This window comes from Podarcis bocagei (genome assembly GCF_964188305.1).
Source record: "Podarcis bocagei genome assembly, chromosome: 16".
Lineage (NCBI taxonomy): Eukaryota > Metazoa > Chordata > Lepidosauria > Squamata > Lacertidae > Podarcis > Podarcis bocagei.
The window spans coordinates 44,523,177-44,541,190 of record NC_138142.1 but is presented as its reverse complement, the minus strand read 5'-3'; the positions used below and the strand labels follow the sequence as shown (position 1 = coordinate 44,541,190).

Sequence of the window (18,014 nt, the reverse complement as noted above, 5' to 3'; positions counted from 1 at the left end):
AACCCCCTGCAATGCAGGAAACGCACAGCTGTCCCCTGATGCTAGACTGCAATGGGGTCATCCAAGGAATCTGAACGTTTGAGGACTGGACAGGTGAAGGAACGTCATTCAAACACATTAAACTGTACAATGCTCTGCAAGAGATTGCAGTGGCCCCCAGTTTGGAGGACTTTAAAGGGTTTAGATGAATTTATGGAGGTGCACAAGGCCCTCGGGGGCTGCTGGCCCCCCCTTAGCTATGTGCTGCTGTGTCCAGTACAGGAGGCAGTAAATTCCCCCCAACACAAGCTGCTGGGACCCATTGTAAGTGGGGCAGCCCTGCTTGTGGGCTTCCCATAAGAGGCATCTACAAAGACAAGGCTGGACTAGATGGGCACTGAAATACAGGAAGAAAACGGAAATGGAAAAACCAGGGCAGTTAAAAATTAGAATTCACTGGTGTGCAGTGGTTGGTTCCATCCCTGAGAGCCCAGGGTTCAAATTCCCACTCGGCCAGAAAGCTCCCTGGGCGATGTTGGGCCTGGTCTCAGGCTCTCGGCCTAGCCTACCTCGCACGGTTGTGAAGATAATTTGTAGAGGGGGAGAGCACCCCCTTGAGTTCCCCAGAGGAAAGGTGGAATATCACATGGAAATACATAATAAAACACACAAACGTGGGAGCACAAACGTGTTTTGTGAAAGATACCCAGAGGTGGTGAATATGGATGTGCACCCAAGCAGAGAGAGAAGGTGGCTCCATAAGGCAGTTCAGCCTCCACACTATAATCAGAAGGCAAGAACATTCAAACTGCTGGAACTGACAATCCACAAGGAGCACATGGAGAGCCTCCAGCCAGCCAACACCTGGGCGGACAGGTGAGTTATAGGGAGGCACCAGAAACTGGACCACAGTTGAGGCCCCCTTACTTCCTGCAAGGCTGGTGGTGCTTGGGGGAACTCCAAGGGGAGCCTAGGTCCAGCTGCCTGCCCCCCCCTTGGTGGGGGTAAATTAAAGGGTGGGCCAAGAGCTGGGCAACGTGGCAAGTGGGGCCACAGGCCAGGGAAAGAGTTTCCACCGGGGCCCAGAGTTGGCAGGGGAAGACCTTGCTCAGGCTCTGACCTCACAATCGACTGCAGAATCAGGAATGTCTGTTTCCCAGGAGACCAGGTGAGCTGATTGCCAGGATCCTCAGATCAGTTGGAAGCACAGACAACAGTCGCCTTCGGATCAGTTGACATTGCAGACGTCTGCTTGCTATTTTTTACCATTTAAATTCTGATTTATACAGAAAAGAAACAGTGTTGAAGATGTAATATGTCTGCATATCCTTTGCAGGTAGGTGGGGGAAATAGTTCTGTTTTGTTTTTAAATAGATTGGTTAGTAAGTTTTATGTTCAATAAACATAACTGGGTTTTCCACTCTTGTTTAGTGGAAACTCTGAAAAGTTGTCCCGGTTATTCTCTGGGGAGGAACCTGCGAAACCACCTTAGGCTGAGTTAGACTGCTGGTCCATCTCTCTCCACATTGCCTGCACTGACTGGCAGCAGCTCTCCAGGGTAAGGAGACTCACTCCCAGCTCTTCCTGGAGATGCTGCCGGTGGGACCTTCTGAATGCTAAGGAGCTGCTCTGCCACTCAGCCACCTGCCTCCTGAACCCACAGCATCCCCAGAGTGTCACAAGAGTGTGATGCAAATCTTGACCATTAAAAGCCTTAAATTGGGGCCCAGTTTACCCTACTCCAGAGTAATGGGTCTATCCATGGGAATCAATCCCTGAAATGGCTCCATTGTTAAGGATAATGGTTTAATTTCCTGAAATGGGAATGTTTGCTTAGGTGGATTTGCTGTGTATTTTTTAACATGGGGTTTTTCCTTTGGCCATAGCTCTCTCTCGTGATTGGCTAACTGTAAGTCACATGGGAAAGGCATTCCATTCTGTTGTGACTGTTATTCCAGCAACTGTCGTTTTTTTAACTGCCTTTTCTGCTCTTCTCTCTCTCTGTGTGAGGGAGAATGGCTGCTAGAGAGAGGTTTCTTCATGCTGCTGAGTGCCTATCAGGGTGATCTGCCTGAAGTCAAGCAGACAGGAAGATCCCTGAAATGTTAACAGGGAGAATCCTCTGCAGGATCTCTCTATAAGGAACAAAGCGAATACTGCTGAGGTGAAAGTGAAAACCGTTATAAGAAGCTGTAAAGCCTGCATGAGCTAAAACTCGGGTGCAAGTCTCAAGACAGTTTTGCTTATAAGTCTAACTAAGACTTCAATCTACAATTCAACTGAGAACATACCCGCGTTTGAATAAGCACGAGATTGTAAATATATTCTTCTCAGTTAATTGTTTTTGAAAGCATAAAGAGTCTGGACATGGTATAGTCTTTACTAAGAAGCTATAAATCACCAACAGAGAGTTATTTAGCTTCCTAGCTGCCACTTTGCATATCATTAAATTTTATTTTTTCCCCCACAACACCCACCACCTGCAGGGTCTCCCTCTTGGACCTTCCTGGGGCACCCACTGAAGTTCTTCCATTGCTGCCGGCACATCTGTGATAACTGAGTGTCCCATGGTGGCCATATGGTGCCCCCACCTGGAAAGCCCCCCCCCCCCGTGGCAGAAGGACATCCCCCCCTGACGGAACGGGTGCTGGCCAGAGGCCCCTTCAAACTAATCGCCTTTTTGCTGACTTGGAGGGGAAAGCCACAGACACGGATTCAGTCATGGAGGTCCTGAAATGGGGGGGGGGGGGGAGCAGCAGCAGATTTCCTCAAAAACTTTCTGTGCCTTGCAGACAGAAGGGCACCAGCACCCCCAGGGCTTGGAAAGGGTGCTAGTCCTCATGAGCCCCAGGCAGGGGAGGCTGCCCAGGATTTCCTGAAGCCCTGGAGTCAGTCAGGGTGGGCAGACCAGAGGCAGACAGGCGCAGAGCGTGCAAGGCGGCGGTCCTGGGCATGGGGCGGACTCCTTCCTCCTGGAAACCCCCAGGCAGGTGGATTTATGAGTAGCTGCTGTTGGCGCACTGTCCACTAGGGGGCGCCATTGCCCATGGTTTGGGGAGCAGGTCCCAAGAACGTGCCTCGTTTATGGGCTTCATGCTGGGAGGACTCGTCCAAATTTATTCACTCCCATTTTACCGGGGAAAGTGGGCGGCGGGACAGGATGTCCACCCCTGTTTGCAACCCGCCCCTCTTTTCCCTCTGATCCGCCTGCAGTTGCCCCTGCTGCGCAAAAGCTGCCTGGACCAGGACAGGTGTGGACGCTCCTCGTGGGCCTCGGGGTTTGGTTTCCAGGGACGGGGAGGCTCCGCCACTCCGCAGCGCAGAGTCAAACTATGGAACTCGGGGCCACAAGGTTTCAAGACAGCATCAAATCGGGATCTCGCAGAGGGCGGGATTGGGCTGCCACACGTCCGGAATTTCCCGGGCACACGGGTTCGTCCGTCGGAAATCGCATATACCAAGCCATGTCTGAAAGTTGGGGTTTTGTTTTTTGAGAATTTCGAAAAAATAGTTTTAAAACAATTTTCACTCGTTGAAATGTGGCAGCCCTAAGTGGCCACGCATTGTGACGGCTGAGCACATGCTCCACGTTCAGGAGCAGTCTACCTTTGCACCCCATGTGTTGGAGAGCTGCCCTTGCCCTCGGGCTCTGCTTGCGGGCTTCCCAGGTGCCCCCTCCCTCCTTGAGCCTGATCCAGCTCTGGGCTCTTTCGGTGGGCCTTCTGAGCCTGCTCTGCATTACTCCCCCTGCAGTCCCTCCGGCTACCTCGACACTATACAGTGAAAGCGCATCCCCCTCCCCCCAAAAAATGAATTCTGGGAACTGTAGGATTTTTTAAAAAGGGGGGTTTCTGGGAACTAGCTTTCCGCACCCTTCCCAGGATTCTCTGCAGGAAGCCAAGGGCTTTGAATTTAGATAGGAACCTGTATTCTCTCCAAATTTAGTCCCGTTTTCGTCACGTGGTGAATGAATGGAGAGGAGGCAGAGCGGGGAAGGACTGAGGCGCAGATTCAGAAATTCATCGCGGGGTGGGGGCGGGCAGAATAAGGGGGGCACGTCGCAGAAAGTGAACGGGAACAGCTGGTCCGCCAGGGGGACAGAAGCTGCCCCTCCCCCCGGTTGAGGGCTGCCCTTCACTGGAGGTATTGGCTGGACTCGCAAGATTCCTGCGTTCAGCTGAGAGAGGTTGAGTGGATGACCTCTTGGGTGCCCCTCCCAGCTCAAGCGTCCAACGAACAGCGCATTGGATCGACACAAACCGCCCCGCGTACCGGGCGCTGGCAGTTGTCAGAGGCTCGCAATTTCCTCCTCTCTCCAGATTTCTTGGCCACCCCCTGCCATCTGAAGCAGGAGGGGGCAGGAAGGGCTCTTCCCTTCTCTTGGCCTTGGAATCCTAGAATCTCAGGGTTAGAAGGGATCCCAAGGGTCATCCAGTCCAACCCCGAGCAACGCAGGAAGCAGCGCTGCCCTGCCCGTGACAGGTGGCCATCCAGCCTCTGCTTAAAAACTGCGGAGGAATGTGGGAGCCCCTTCTCGTGTACAACTGCTCTTACGATCGGGAAGGTCTTCCTAATGTCGGGATCTCCTTTCTTGCCACTGGCGTCGGGGTCGGTCCTGCCCTCTGGAGCAGCAGAAGACCAGCTGGCTCCGTCTTCCCTGGCATTTGCCGCTGGGCTCCGCGCTGCTCCTTCGTCCGCCTTCCCTCGGGGGGGGGGAGGGTTTAAGGCCAGCCCCCTCCCCCCCTCCTCCTCCCGGCCAGTATGAATAGCGGTGCTGTTGCGCCGGGGCGCTTGTTCGCTGCCCAGCACCGTCCGCCTGGCTCCGGGACTCCGCCTGCTTCTCGTCTCGACCTCGCTGCCGTCCAGCCCGGCTCCCCGGCGGCCATGGAGGCGTTCGTGGGCTCCCGCGCCTTGGGCGAGGAGTCCCTGCAGATGTGGGACCTCAACAAGCGGCTGGAGGCTTACCTGTCGCGCGTGAAGCACCTGGAGGAGGAGAACGAGGGGCTGCGCGCCGAGGTGCAGGGCTTGCGGCGGAGCCCCGTCGAGGGCTCGTGGCGGGCGCGCTGCGAGGGCGAGGTGGCGGCGCTGAGGGCCACCCTGGAGCAGGCTTTCCGCGACAAGGCGTCGGCCGAGCTGGCCCGGGACGCGCTGCGCGACGAGGTGCAGCAGGCGACGGGCCGGTGCCAGCGGGAGCGGGCGGCCCGCGACGAGGCCAAGAGGATGCTGTCGCGGAGCAGGAAGGAGCTGGAGGAGGAGCGCCGGGCGCAGCTGTGGCTCCGCGAGAAGGCGGCGCAGCTGGAGCAGGAGGTGCGGGCGCTGGACGAGGCGCACCGGGACGAGAAGGCGGCGCTGGGCCAGGAGGCGGCCGGCGGCGTGGGGAGCCTGCAGAGCGGCCGGCGCGGCGCCCCGACGGCCGAGGGCTGCTTCCAGCCCGCCGAGGTGGAGGACTACGCGCAGCGCCTCTCCAGCATCTGGAAGGGGGCCGCCGAGACCTACAAGGCGGAGGTCTGGCAGCTGGAGGCCGCCCTGGGCGACGCCAAGGAGACGCTCTGGAGAGCCGCCGAGGGCAACCGGCAGGGCCAGCTGCGCCTCCAGCAGCTGGAGAAGGAGCTGGCCGGCCTGAAGATCCGCAAGGAGGTCCTGGAGGAGAGCCTGGCGCAGCAGTGGCAGCAGCAGCACGGCGAGGCCGGCCAGCTCCAGGTGGGTCAGCAGGAGGGCGGGGTGGGCGGCCCTCCAGGGCCCTTGGGGGTCCCTTCCGACCCCTTGGTTCCAGGTGCAGCTTGTGCGATTTGGGGGCCGGGGGCAGAAAGGCACCCGAGGAGCGGCGGCAGCAGCGAGAGAACTGCGTCCAAGTGACCCGCCCACCAGGGAGCCGAGTGGAGATGTTGGGTAGATGGGGCGGCCTGTGGGTTTTATCTGCCCATGAGTCAAAGAGGGTCGAAGCCAAGCCTGGTCACTGAGGGAAGGGGGTTCATAGAGCAATAGAGTTAGGACCTCAAGTGTGGTCAAGTCCAGCCCCTGCAGTGCAGGAATCCCGCGCAGAGAATCCCCAAGAGGGGGCCATCTCAGCTCTGCTTAAAACCATCCAGAGAGCCTGTCGCCTTCCAAGGGGGTCTGTTGCACGTGCAGGACATTGCGCCTGGACCCGTCGGGGGGGGGGGTCTCCTGCCAGACCCCCTACTCTGAGCGTGCAGGAGGGGGGGGGATCCCAAGAGTCTGCGTCTGTGCCAGGGGGTGGGAGGGGCAAAGCTTTGGCTTTTCCCGGGACAAGAAAGCTCCCATTTTACCTTGGACCCTTTGACACATGCCTGGTCCTGGCTGGGGGGAATGAGAGCCTTCTCTCTTTCCTATCTGCACCAGCTTTCTAGGCTGCTGCTGCTGCTGCTTTTGTGCTGGACCTCCGGCCTGCCCCAGGGTGGGTTTCACTCCTACTCCAGTTTGTATGCTGTTCGCGGGGAGGGTCTCTGCCTAAAGGGTCCCTCTCCACACCTGTGTAGGAGTTTTAGGGCCCCCTCACTGCTCCCTCCATGGCATGAGAGACTATAAGGTCCAGCTGGCCAAAGGGGGTCTGCCTCGTCCAGCCACCTGTCTTCAGAGCGGCTGCCCGGCTGCCCATCATTCCTGAACTGAATGACCCTTTGCGCCACTTCTGACTCCACCATTCTGTGATTTGTGCCTCTTTTGTGGTTTGTGTGCTGCTGAGGGCTTGGACTCCAGCTGTGGAATCAGGGAGAGATTTGGGGCAAGGAGGGGTGTGGGGACAGGAGGGCAGGGAGGTTGTGGATTGGGACTTCTGCTAATTCTTGCTCACTTGGAAAGAGAGAGGGGTGGTTTTGGAGACAGCCAGGAAGTGGCAGTGTGGAACTTCGGGTCCTCAGATATTGCTGGCCACCTGCTCCCTTCAGCCTTGACAATGGGTCATGCTGGGGGGAGAGGAAGCTTCAGCTGACCACATGGGGGGGCCCTAAAGATTCTTTGGGGAAGCCTGTCTCCATTCCCCCTTCAGCAGGTCCAGGTGATGCTGTGCTGCAAGGCAGAGTGTCACATTGTCACAAGGCAGACCCTGGAAGGATCACAGAATCCTAGAATTGTCGGTTTGGAAGGGACCTCAGGGGTCATTTAGTCCACCCCCTGGCTGATGTCCCCTGGCGAAGGGTGTCTCCTGAGCCAAAGCACCCAGAGGAAACGCTCTCCCTGCTGCCACGCCCATCATCCTGGGGGGCACCATGAGATGATCTGTGCTTCCTGCATTGTGGGGGGCGAACCCTTGGGGCTCTATGGGTGTGTGTGTGGAGGCTCCTCTGGCAATTCCCAGGCCAGGAGCCGTGTCCTCCCCTTCAGTCCACCTGCCATGGTGGCCCTTCCGTGGCTGACAGGCGCCTCTGTCTCTCCTCTGCCTCAACAGCTGGCCATCGAGTCCCTGGAGGAGGAGAAGCAGTCCCTGAGAGTCCAGATCGCCCAGGTCCTGGAGGAGCGCCAGCAGCTGATGCACCTCAAGATGTCCCTCAGCCTGGAAGTGGCCACCTACCGGTGAGAGAGCTCATTGCCCCAGGGGCTACTTTGGGAAGGGTGGGGGCCACGACACGGGAGCAGCCTGGCCCTCTGGCCTCTTCCCGCCCTGGCTTTGTTCCTTGAGTGAACTTCAAAAGAGCCCTGTAGCTGGATCCAGCCAAAGGTGGACCATCTCGTCCAGCCTCCTGTCCTCACAGGGGCCAAATGCCCCAAAGAGCTTGGGAAGTTAGATAGACTGCCTCTGGAGCTGGAGGTTCCATCAGGACCACAGAAGATCCTGGCTGCTGGGTCTAGTCCAGCCGTCCATCCTCGCAATGGACAACCAGGTGCCTTTTTGGGGAAACCTGCAAGTGGGATCCAACACAAGAGCAACCCTCTCCCCGCCTGCGGATTCCAGCAACTGGGATTTAGATGCACTGCTGCCTCTACGGAGGCAGAGCAGAGCCAGCACGGCTGGTAGCCATGGAAAGGCCTTCTTTTCCTCCTGAAATTTGCCCAATCCACTTTCGAACTGCTAGGTTGGCAGGAGCAGGGACCGAGCATCGGGAGCTCACCCTGTGGTGCGGATTCAAACTGCCCGTCTGATCGGCAGGCCCAAGAGGCTCAGTGGTTTAACCCACAGCGCCACCCCCGACTTACCCCTGCTAAAAAAGCAATACAAATCTTTTTTTAAAAAAGAAAAAGGGAGCAGCAGCAACTCTCCCCTCCTCCTTTCCAGAGACCCTTCCCCATTTTGATTGATTTAATTGATTTCTACAGCTCTGTGATTCTGTGGTTTATTTCTACACCACTTTCCATTCAAGCAAATCCCAAAGCAGCTGATAAACAACAGTAACTTAACAGGACATCACAAGTGCAACATAAATAAGAAATAATCAGTAAAAGAATTTTGATCTATAAAACTGCACTAAAACACCAGCAACTAAAATAACACCACAACAACAATAACAATAACAAAGGCAAGCATCCCAATTACAACATAAGTCACATTATATGATTAACAAATAACCAATAAGGCATTTATGATCCAAAAAGCAATATTGACAAAACAGCAACTAAAAAACCCCCCCTTTCTTCACCACTTGTTCCTGGATAGGCAGAAGCAGACTCTTCCAGGCGTCCCCTCTAACTCTCCCCAGTTCGGTGAAGGGTCTGGGCTTTGGCACCCTGCTTTCCAGGCTGTGTTCTGGGTGCCCCCCCAAAGGGGAAGGAAGAGGGACCCCCAAAAACACCCACAGCCCCTTCTCTTCATCCCTGTGGCCTGTTTTCTCTTCTCCCTCTACCCCAGAGACCCCTCCTCTTCCTGGGAACTGGGCTCTGGTTCACAAGCCCCCTCCCCGCATGGCTCCTCCAGGACAAAAGTGGGCTGGCCGCTGAGGGGGTTCTGCACTGCCATTAGCATGAGAAAGGGGGGCCCTGCCTGGGGGGAGGAGGCGGCGGCAGAGGCTGCCCATGACATCACCCCAATGGGCCCCAAATGCAGCTGTGGCTGGGAAGAACTCTCTTAACGGGCTCAAAAATCTCCTGGCGTGTTTTAAGTGATGAGGTGGGGGCTTTGCAGGCTCCACGCCTCCACAGGCACTGCAGCAGTTGGTGGCTTCTTTTGCTGGAAGACTCAGGTCAGATAAAAGAAAGGGCTTCCCTACCCTGTATAAACTGTGGGACTCTCTTCCACAAGAGGCGGGGGGGGCCCGTCAGCTTGGGGGGCTTTAAAAGCAGGTTGGACAAGTTCATGGAGGAGGAGGAGAGGTCTCTTGATGGCTGCCAGCCTTGAGGTCTCAGCTCTGCTGGAGGCAAAAACGCTTCTGAATCCCAGGAGCTGGAATGGCAGGAGGGGAGCAAATGCTCTCGTGCTGGGATCCCGCTTGCGGGTTTCCCATGGAGGCATCTGCTTGACCACTGGGGGAGCGGGAGGCTGGGCTGGCTGGGCCAGGGGCCAGATCCAGCAGGCTCTTCCGAGGTTCTGATGGCCTTCCTCTGTCCCCTCTCAAATGGGTTCTGTGCGAGAACAAATCTCGAAGGATTCGGTTCAGTGGAGGGGGAAGAGGTGCCCTGGCTCTGCAGGCCAAAGGTCCTATGGCCAAAGGTCCAACGCATCTCCCGACAGGGCTGGGGAGAGGCTCCCTGCCTGAAATGCCGCAGAGCAGCTGCTGCCCATCAGCTAGATGGGCCTGGGATATTAAAGAAGCCTGCAGAGCCCCCGTTGCAGGCAAGTGCCCTGTCTTCTCCCAAGAGACCCCACAAACCAACCAGCCCCTCTCCCACATTTCTTTCCAGGACCCTCCTGGAGGCTGAGAGTACCAGGCTGCAGATCCCGGCTGGCGACTTCAAACTGACCAGTGGCATCAGAGGTATGTATAAGAGGGACAGAGAAAGAGAGAGATGGAGAGAGAATGATCGGAATGGCAATAATCCCATGGAAGAAAAGAGGCTTATTAGGACTGTAGAGCTGGAAGGGAACCCCAAGGGTCATCTAGTCCAACCCCACTGGAATGCAGGGATCACAAGCTACAGAAATGTTTTGCGTCTCTGTTCTTTCTACAGATGGGAAGCTGGAGCTGAGCAACGGCCAGTCCCTGGACAGAGGCCCCCTGGGCCCCCGAGACCCCTGGCTGAGGAGCCCAGCCACCTTCCCGAAGGCCAGTGCAAAGCCCCGGTCGCCCAGGGGCCAGAATGAGTCCTCAGCAGGCAGCTTCACTTCCTCTGCGCCCCCCAAGAGCAGAAGCCCCTTGGCCAGGGATTTCCAGAAGGCCAGCACCATCCTCCCGGACCCCTCCGCCATAAGTTTTGAGGACCCCTTGCCAGCCAAAGACGTCCTGGCACCCGTCGACTTGCCCGCTTTTGAGCAGACTGAGGTCTGGAGGGCCACCCAAATCACAGCTGTCTCCCAGTCGCTCTTGCACGAATCCCTTCCGCCTTTCGACACTGCGGCTCCTGACGGCTTGGAAGAATCCAGCTCGGGCACCGAGCAGAGACTCCAGGCGGACGGAGCCATGAGGGGTGGCAGAGAGACTGAAGCAGGAGAGAAGGAAGGACTTTGTGAGGAGGAGGAGGAGGAGGAAGAGGAGGAGGAAGAGCAAGAAGAGGAGTGTCTCAGCAATGAGCCAGCAGGGGAGGCCACGACCCAGAACGGTCCTTACCCTGACCGGCTGGTTACAGAAGCATTGGAAATCGCACTCAAAGTAGTCAACGCGGCAGATGTCCGGCCAGAGACTGGCTTCCTTGAGGGCTCTGACTCCTCAAACGGCCTCCCTCTGGACGGCTCTCCCCCCTTAGAAGATGAAGGCAGAGCGGACTCTCCTCCCAGTACAGAGTTGGCGAAAGAAGCTGCAGAGAAAGTGCTGAAAGAGCACACTGGGGACACTCCGCCAGGGGCAGACCTTATGTGGGGCAACCGAGGCTCTGAAGAGCCCACAGAGGTGAACGGCAGCCCCAGTGAGGCCTGCGCAGAGGAGCATGAAGGAGAGACTCAGGGGGCTCTGGCAACAGACCCCCCAACTCCACAAGAAACGGGGTTGCTGGAGGTAGAAGGGGAGGCCAGGGAAACTGCAGACGGAGTCCCGGTCACCGGGAGGATCGAGGCCTACCAGGAAGTGGTGCCTCCGGCAGAGGAAGGCGAGGAGCCCCGGCCATCATGTGGCACAGAGCAGGGGGGGCATGGCAGTGAGGAGGTGCCCGGGTGCCCAGAAGGGGCAGGTGCCCTGGGCAGAGATGTGGCTGTGGCGGTGAGGGAAGGGAAGGAGAGCTGGGACCCTGGTGCCAGCAGCCCCCCAGAGGAGCAGGCAGGTGCCACGGGAGGGTACCTGGAGGAAGCGGAAGACCTGGAGGTGGTGAGCACAGAAGCCCTGCACCTGTCGGAGGATGAGGAAAGGAGGGAGCTGTGGAGCCCCTCCAAGGAGAAGGAGGAGGAGGAGGACTTGCAGGCGCTGGAGGGGGAGCTCCTGCAGGCAGAAGAGTGTGTTGCTTGGGAGAACGCGGCACCACTGAGCCACGGGGCGGCAGAGAGCTGCTCAGAGCAACCCTTTCTTCAGCTGGAGCAGGCACAGCTCCAGGCACCAGGAGCCCCTCCGGAAGGGATGGATTTGGCCCTGCGGGAGGGAGAGGTGGGAGAGGCATCCCAGGAACCAGATGCCATTCCTGTGGAGGAGACCCCCTTGGCGGAAGAAAACTCCACAAGGGAGGAAGGAGAGAACGTGGAAGGGGAGCCCCGAATGGTGGAAAGTGCAAGGGATGCTGAGGGGGGCAAAGAGAGCGGGGAGGAGGAGGAGGACATCCCCAGGCCCCCGAGAGAGGATGGGTTGGGGAATGAAGATGCCAGGGAGAAGCAGGGCTTCTCAGAGACGGAGCCTGTCTGCTCCCAAGAGATGGAGGTTGCCTTGCGAGGCGAGGATGTCCCGGGGCAAGGGGAGATCTCCAAGGCAGAGGAGCAGGGTGTGGCAGGAGATGCTCCGGAGGAGCAGCAGCAACTGGCAGAGGAGGAGGAGGGAGCAGGAGGAGGAGGAGAAGAGATCCCAGCGGCTGCTCTTGATGCCGACAGAGACATCCAGGAGGGACGCTTGGTGGTGGGCCCAGAAGCCTCCAAGGCAGAAAGGGAAGAGGAGGAGGAGGAGGAGGAGGCAGGCATTCTAGAGATGGAAGAAATAGCAGCTCCCTTGGAGACAAAGGACCTGCCATGGTGCCTGGAAGCTGAACAGGATGAGGCCGATGCGCAGGCAGAAGAAGAAGAGCAAGCAGTGGCCAGAGTAGAAGAGGTTCTCCAAAGTCAGCTGGCCACCCACCTGGGCGAAAGCCTGGCCCCACCTGCTGACAAAAAGGTGGAGGTTCCCCCAGAAGTGCAGGGCAGCCCCACTGATGGGTTTGAGGGCAAGGACCAGGCTGACACCAGCCGCGGTCAGTCACAAAGTGAGTCTTTGGGGTCTGAGGACTCCCTTGAATCTTGGGACAGCTCCCCAAATGCCAGCCATGAGACCGAGGGGATTGAGAAGGGCCTGGAAAGTGGCAAGGCGATTATGCTGGAGGAGACTCTGCCGGATCACACCCCCTTGCATCTGTATGAGGGGCAGATGTTGGCTGCCTCTGGGGAGCCCCAACAAACGCCTCCAGAGAGCCAAGACGCTGCAGAACTGCCTCTTGTGACCCAAGATGGATCCACGTCTTTAGAGGAGGTGCACCATCCTCCAGCAGAGGACGACAGTTTGCACAGCCCCCCAACAGAAGAGAACATTGACAAACAAGAAGGTGCAGAAGAGGAAGGAGGGTGTGCCATAGAAGCTGCTCCCATCCCAGGCACAGATGATCCCAAAGTTTCAGGAAAACCTACGACAGATGCTCTGGAACTCATCGGAAGTGATGGAAACCTACTTGAAGAAGACTCCAAAGTGCTCAGAGGGGAGGAGGTTGCAAAGGACGCAGAATCTGAGAAAGAGCTGGCTGGTGGGGAAGGCCTCCAGAAAGGGGGCGAGGTGGAAGAAGCAGCCCCGTTTGTAGAACAGTTCTGTGAGGAAGAACCTGGCCAGGATTTTGCTTGGGGGCCAGAGGAGGACAGCACTTTCCAAGTAGAACGGCTGGATCCCAGCAACGTGGAGGAAAATGCCTTTGTGGAAGGGGACGGTCCGTTGGAGCTGGGTGACCAAGGCGACACAGAGGCTGAAGGTGGCCACAAGGTTTCTCCCCTGACCAGCGTGGCTGACTTGGGTGAAATTGTGCTGGAGGGGGAAGAAGGGTCTTTGGATGTGCAGGGAGGAGACCTCACAGGACCAGAGGCTCCAGCATGTGGCAAGGATGAAGATTTGCCCTGTGCCCAGGAGACAACGGACCTTGAAATCTGCAGAAGAGAAGACCAGTTCCCACAGGAAGATGTGGCTGAGGGGGACCCAAGTGGTGAGGATCTCCCAGGCGAGACAGTTGCAAGCATCTCAAGAGAGAGCATGAAAGATGCTGACATCCTGGAGATCGTGGAACAAGCTCTGGAGTTCAACCAGGAGCTGATCAAGGCAGCTGAGCCGTGTGTTGAGGCCCAACCAGCAGTGACAGGAGGGGAGGAAGGTCCATCCCTGGAGAATGAGGAAGAGGAGAGCCGGGCTGCACCAATTGCCTTGCCCGATGTCAGTGACTCCCAGGTCCCCACAGAGGCCCCAGAAATCTCCTTCCCCGATGCCAAAGACTCAACAGGATCTGGTCCTCTGTGGGCTGACAGCAATGCTAATGGGCTGCAGCAAGACCCCGGCGTTGCTGATTTCACAGAGGAGATCCTGAATGGGATTGGGGTCCTCCAGCCTGGTGAGACAGAGTGCAATGGGGGCATCTCTGAGGAAGAACCAATGAAGAAGGTTACCATCACCCAGCAGTTCCTCAGGGAGGAGCTGGACGATCCCTCCGCGGTGGAGGTGACAGCAGACCAGAGATCGCCTCAAGTGCCGTCCCATGAAGAGACACCAAGGATCGAAGATGTGGAGTCGGAAGTTCACGAGAAGGTTCTGCTGGGACATGGCAAAGGCCTGGAGGCCACAGATCCCAATGAGAACCTCTTTGTTGACATCTTGCAGGCTGCCTGTGTCAAAGGGGGGAAGGGCACTGATCCAGGGGCCGTCTCCGTCCCACCACACTTTGGGGATGAAGTTCTCCACCTGGAGTCCAACCAGCACCTGAACTTCCGGACGGAAGAGGAGGAGGAGCAGAGATGGTCTTCAGAAGACAACTGAAACCCTGCCTTTGTCCCTCCCAGCAGCTGACTCCTGCCAGAGGCAAAGCAAGATCTCTAGGGGACCAGGAGATCACTCTCTTCCCATGCCCCACAACCTCCACAACTTTTTTAAATTTTGTTTTTCTAGATGCCATACTACCATTTTTCATTTAAAAAATAAAAATAGGCCGTCAAATTGACAATCAAAAGCTTTGATTAGATAGAACTCTTTTTTAAAAAAACCTCCTTTGAGACTTTATGGTAGCGATTTGTTAAAAACCTCCTGTTTGTTGGAGTGAGCATTCGAGCCCAGTGCCTTATAGGGTGGCAGGATATAGGGCCAGGGTTTTAATCACGATAGGCCTCCCCTTCCCCTTAAAGTGGGCCCAGTTGTTTGGGAGAAGGGGCAGTCCGAAGCCTTGTGACACCTGTGGGGCTGGCTGCTACTGTGGGGGGAGCGGCTGGATCTAACACCTCAGTGCCAGCACTCAAGCCCTTTGGACCTTAGCGCCTTCAATCCTCGAACCGTCAGCCTCCAAGTTACATTGCAAAAAACAAACCCCAACGCAGCTTGGCACATCCCCTTTTCAGGATTTTGTGGCTGGCACAGCAATTCTTAAGCTCCTCGACCCACAGATCAAGGTATCGCTGAGCTGGGTCCCACCTTCCTCGCTGTCTGACCGCCTCCTGCTTCTTTGGGGCAGTTTATGGAGATTGAAAAGTGGGTTTTAAGCTGCAAAAATGTTGGTTTCTGTGCAAGTCAGGCCAATGTCTCCCAAGTGCAAATTTGATGGGAGTGTGTGTCTTCAGGTGCTGCTTTGAAGTTCACCCTATAAACAAGCCAGCAAGAGGAGTGTTTGCAGCAGGACTGGGGCAGGGCCACCCAAGGGCAGGCAGCAGATCCTGGGGTGTGGAGGGGCTGGTGGTTTGGTGTGGACCCTGTTGCAGAGAGAGATGCAGCTGCCTTGAGGTGCAGGACTTAAGAATTCTGCTGCTTTGTTGCCTTCAGATAAGGAGCCAGCAAGACGGACCCCCGGCTTCCTCCGACTTGAGCCTCCTTGATAAGCTAATAAAAGCAATTTGTTTGCCACCACTTGCAAACTCACAGCGTCTTGTTTTTAAAATTGGACTTTTACAAAGAATGTGTGATTTGCAAAGCGTTGTATTTTGATGTGGCTTTCTCTTTGGGTGTGTGGGTGTCGGAGGAGAGACAGAGAACACAGGGCACATGGGCTTGTCAAAGAAAATAGGCTGGTGATCTCAAAGGGATCTTGGAATGCAAGTCTTCCTTTCCAAAGTGGGGGGCTGTGGTTCTCCAGGGGTTGTTGAATGATCCTTGTCCCCAGCCCTTTCCATCGACCATGCTGGCTGCTGGGGCTGGTAGGCTAGAGGCCATCATCTGGAGGGGCACAGATGTCATAGAATCATAGGGACCCCTAAAGGCCATTGAGTCCAACTCCCTGCAATGCAGGAACCACAGCTAAAGAATCTCTGACAGCTGACTACCTAGCATCTGGTTAAATACCATCAAGGAAGGAGAGTCCCCCACCTTCCAAGGGAGTCCATGCCACTGTCCAATGGCTCTTGCCCTCATCAAGTTCTTTTCTTGCCATTTGAATCCATTGGGTTGAGTCCTAGATTCCAGAGCAGGCGAAAACAAGCTTGCTCCCTCTTCTATGTGACAGCCCTTCAGCTATCTGAAAATGGCCGTAGTATCTCCTCCGAGTCTCCTCAACCGTTCCTCATAAGGCTTGGTTTTCAGGCCCTTGATCATCTTGGCTTCCCTCTTCTGCACACCTTCCAGCTTGTCTACATCCTTCTTAACTTGTGGTGCCCAGAATTAGACACAGTACAGTCCACCCTCCCTGCCACAAAGAGGCACCTTCCCTGAACTTAGACCTCAGACGATCAGGCCAAGGGCCCACTGAGGCCAGCAGTTCCCAGGGTGGTCAACCAGGTGCCCTGATGGGAAGCCCATATGCCAGAGGTCAGAAGCCCAGGTGTTGCCCGATCCTTCTTGTATGACCCCACTTCCTGCCTAGAGGATTGTGCCTAGCCATCATGACTAGCATGAGCCATGAAGCAACTTTGTTCTCCTCTGCTGTGAATTTGTCTGGCTCCCTTTGAAAGCCACCACTGCATCCGAGAGTAGCCACTTCCACATGTTTAACTGCCTGTGAAAATGTCCTCCATCCTGAATCTTCCAGGGATAAGAACCATTGAGTTCCTTAGAGGAAAAGGCAGAATGGGAGAGCCAGTGTGGCATGAAGGTTAGAGTGTTGGACTAGGACCGGGGGAGCAGGGTTCAAATTCCCACTCAGCCATGAAGCTCACTGGGTGACCTTGGGCCAGTCACCATCTCTTAGCACAACCTACGTCTTCACAGAGTTGTTGAGAGGGTGAAATGGGGAGGAGGACCACCATCTACACCACCATGAGATTGTTGGGAGAGAAAGGTGGTATATTCAATCAACCAACCAACCAACCAACCAACCAACCAACCAACCAACCAACCCACCCCTACAGTTTAGCCCCTGCCTCTTCATCCATCCTAGAACTCCAAGTGGTGCTCATTCAATGTTCATTCACGTGGACCCAAATGGAAACTGGCCACCCATCCTGGCACAGATGCAGACCTGGGGTGTGTGTCCGTCTGGCTGGCTTCAGGGGGCTTCAGCCCAGACCCCCTGGGGACACAGCAAATTTCTGCAAAACTTGACTCACCATGAGGAAGCCTCCTAAAGTCTCTTGAGCTAAGGAGGATCCCTAGAGGAGAAATCTCCCTTCCCCTGGTGGGGATATTCCCTGGCCAGCATCCGGCCTTTGTGGAAAGGGTGGCAGGCAGGGAGGGGGGAGATGGCTGCGTCTTTTTATAGCCAGGGCCAGAAAGCAGGACTGATGGAGGGCCTCAGATATGCAGGTGGCTGATGCAACCTCCCGCTCATCTCCCTGGAGGGCAGGAATATTTTGGGAAGCAGGGAAGGGAGTTAAATGCTTCCGACTTCCCTCCCCCTGCTGGGACTGAGAGCAGGCATGGTGGGGCCAAGAAGAGGATCCCTGCATCCCGTGGGGGCAGGCAGAAGGGATTCCCCTGCCAGTGATGCTGACCGGGGCTGGGCCCCATTTCTTCTCCTTTAATTTAAAAATCATGAAAAGAAAAAAAACATATTACAGCTGGTGACAATATTATACAGGTTTATGAAATGGCAACTGGATTGGAAAAAAGCAGAGAGCCCATGAAGGTGCAGGGCAAAACAACCAGAATGGTCAAGGTTGGGATGGCTGTCCTCTCAGGGTCCCTTTCAGCCCTGTGAATTGTATAGCTGTATGACTGGAGTCTACATAAGAGGAGAATCACAGATCATTTTATTTAATTAAGGAAACAGCGTGATCCATCACCCGTTTGTTGGGAGGAGGGTTCTCTACAAACTAGCAAGATGGGCAGGACAAGTGCCTTGTTGCCACAGGGAATAGGGGGATCCTTCTGAAAGGGGATGAGTCTCTCTGCCCATGGCCCACTCCCCTGGCCGGAGGCGATGCCATCGTGGTGTCTGTGGGTCAGAGGGGAGAGGCAGGTTGGTGGCTGGAGTTGGCCAAGACAGTGACCCGATTTTCTCAGCTCTGGCTCTGGCTCCCCACCTAGAAACCCAAGGGGGGAGCAGGATCTTTCCCACCCAAGGGCCACATTCCTTCATGTGCAACCTGCTGGGTGGGTGTGGCCAGAGGCTAAAGTGGATGGAGCCATGGATGTGCCAGAGGTTTCTCTGCTCCCCACTTCTCCATCATTTATCCAGGCCAGCAAGTGGCCTTGTCGAGCATTCAAGGAGGGCACAAAGGAAGA

The 18,014-nt window shown here is 56.1% G+C and overlaps 1 protein-coding gene across 2 annotated transcripts; it reads left to right on the top strand.

Annotated features, from left to right (window-relative positions):
- The first annotated feature begins 1,132 nt into the window (after nucleotides 1–1,132).
- On the top strand, nucleotides 1,133–15,266 carry NES (nestin). Of its 2 annotated transcripts, none has more exons than XM_081173441.1 (4): nucleotides 1,133–1,315; nucleotides 7,385–7,509; nucleotides 9,769–9,842; nucleotides 10,036–15,266. In XM_081173441.1, exons 1-4 carry the CDS (start codon nucleotides 1,295–1,297, stop codon nucleotides 14,190–14,192), a joined length of 4,377 nt encoding a protein of 1,458 aa, XP_081029567.1. In that variant the 5' UTR covers nucleotides 1,133–1,294; the 3' UTR covers nucleotides 14,193–15,266. The 2 variants fall into 2 exon arrangements, with proteins under 2 accessions (XP_081029567.1, XP_081029566.1); XM_081173440.1 differs by lacking the exon at nucleotides 1,133–1,315 and adding an exon at nucleotides 4,718–5,679.
- Nucleotides 15,267–18,014: the final 2,748 nt, after the last annotated feature.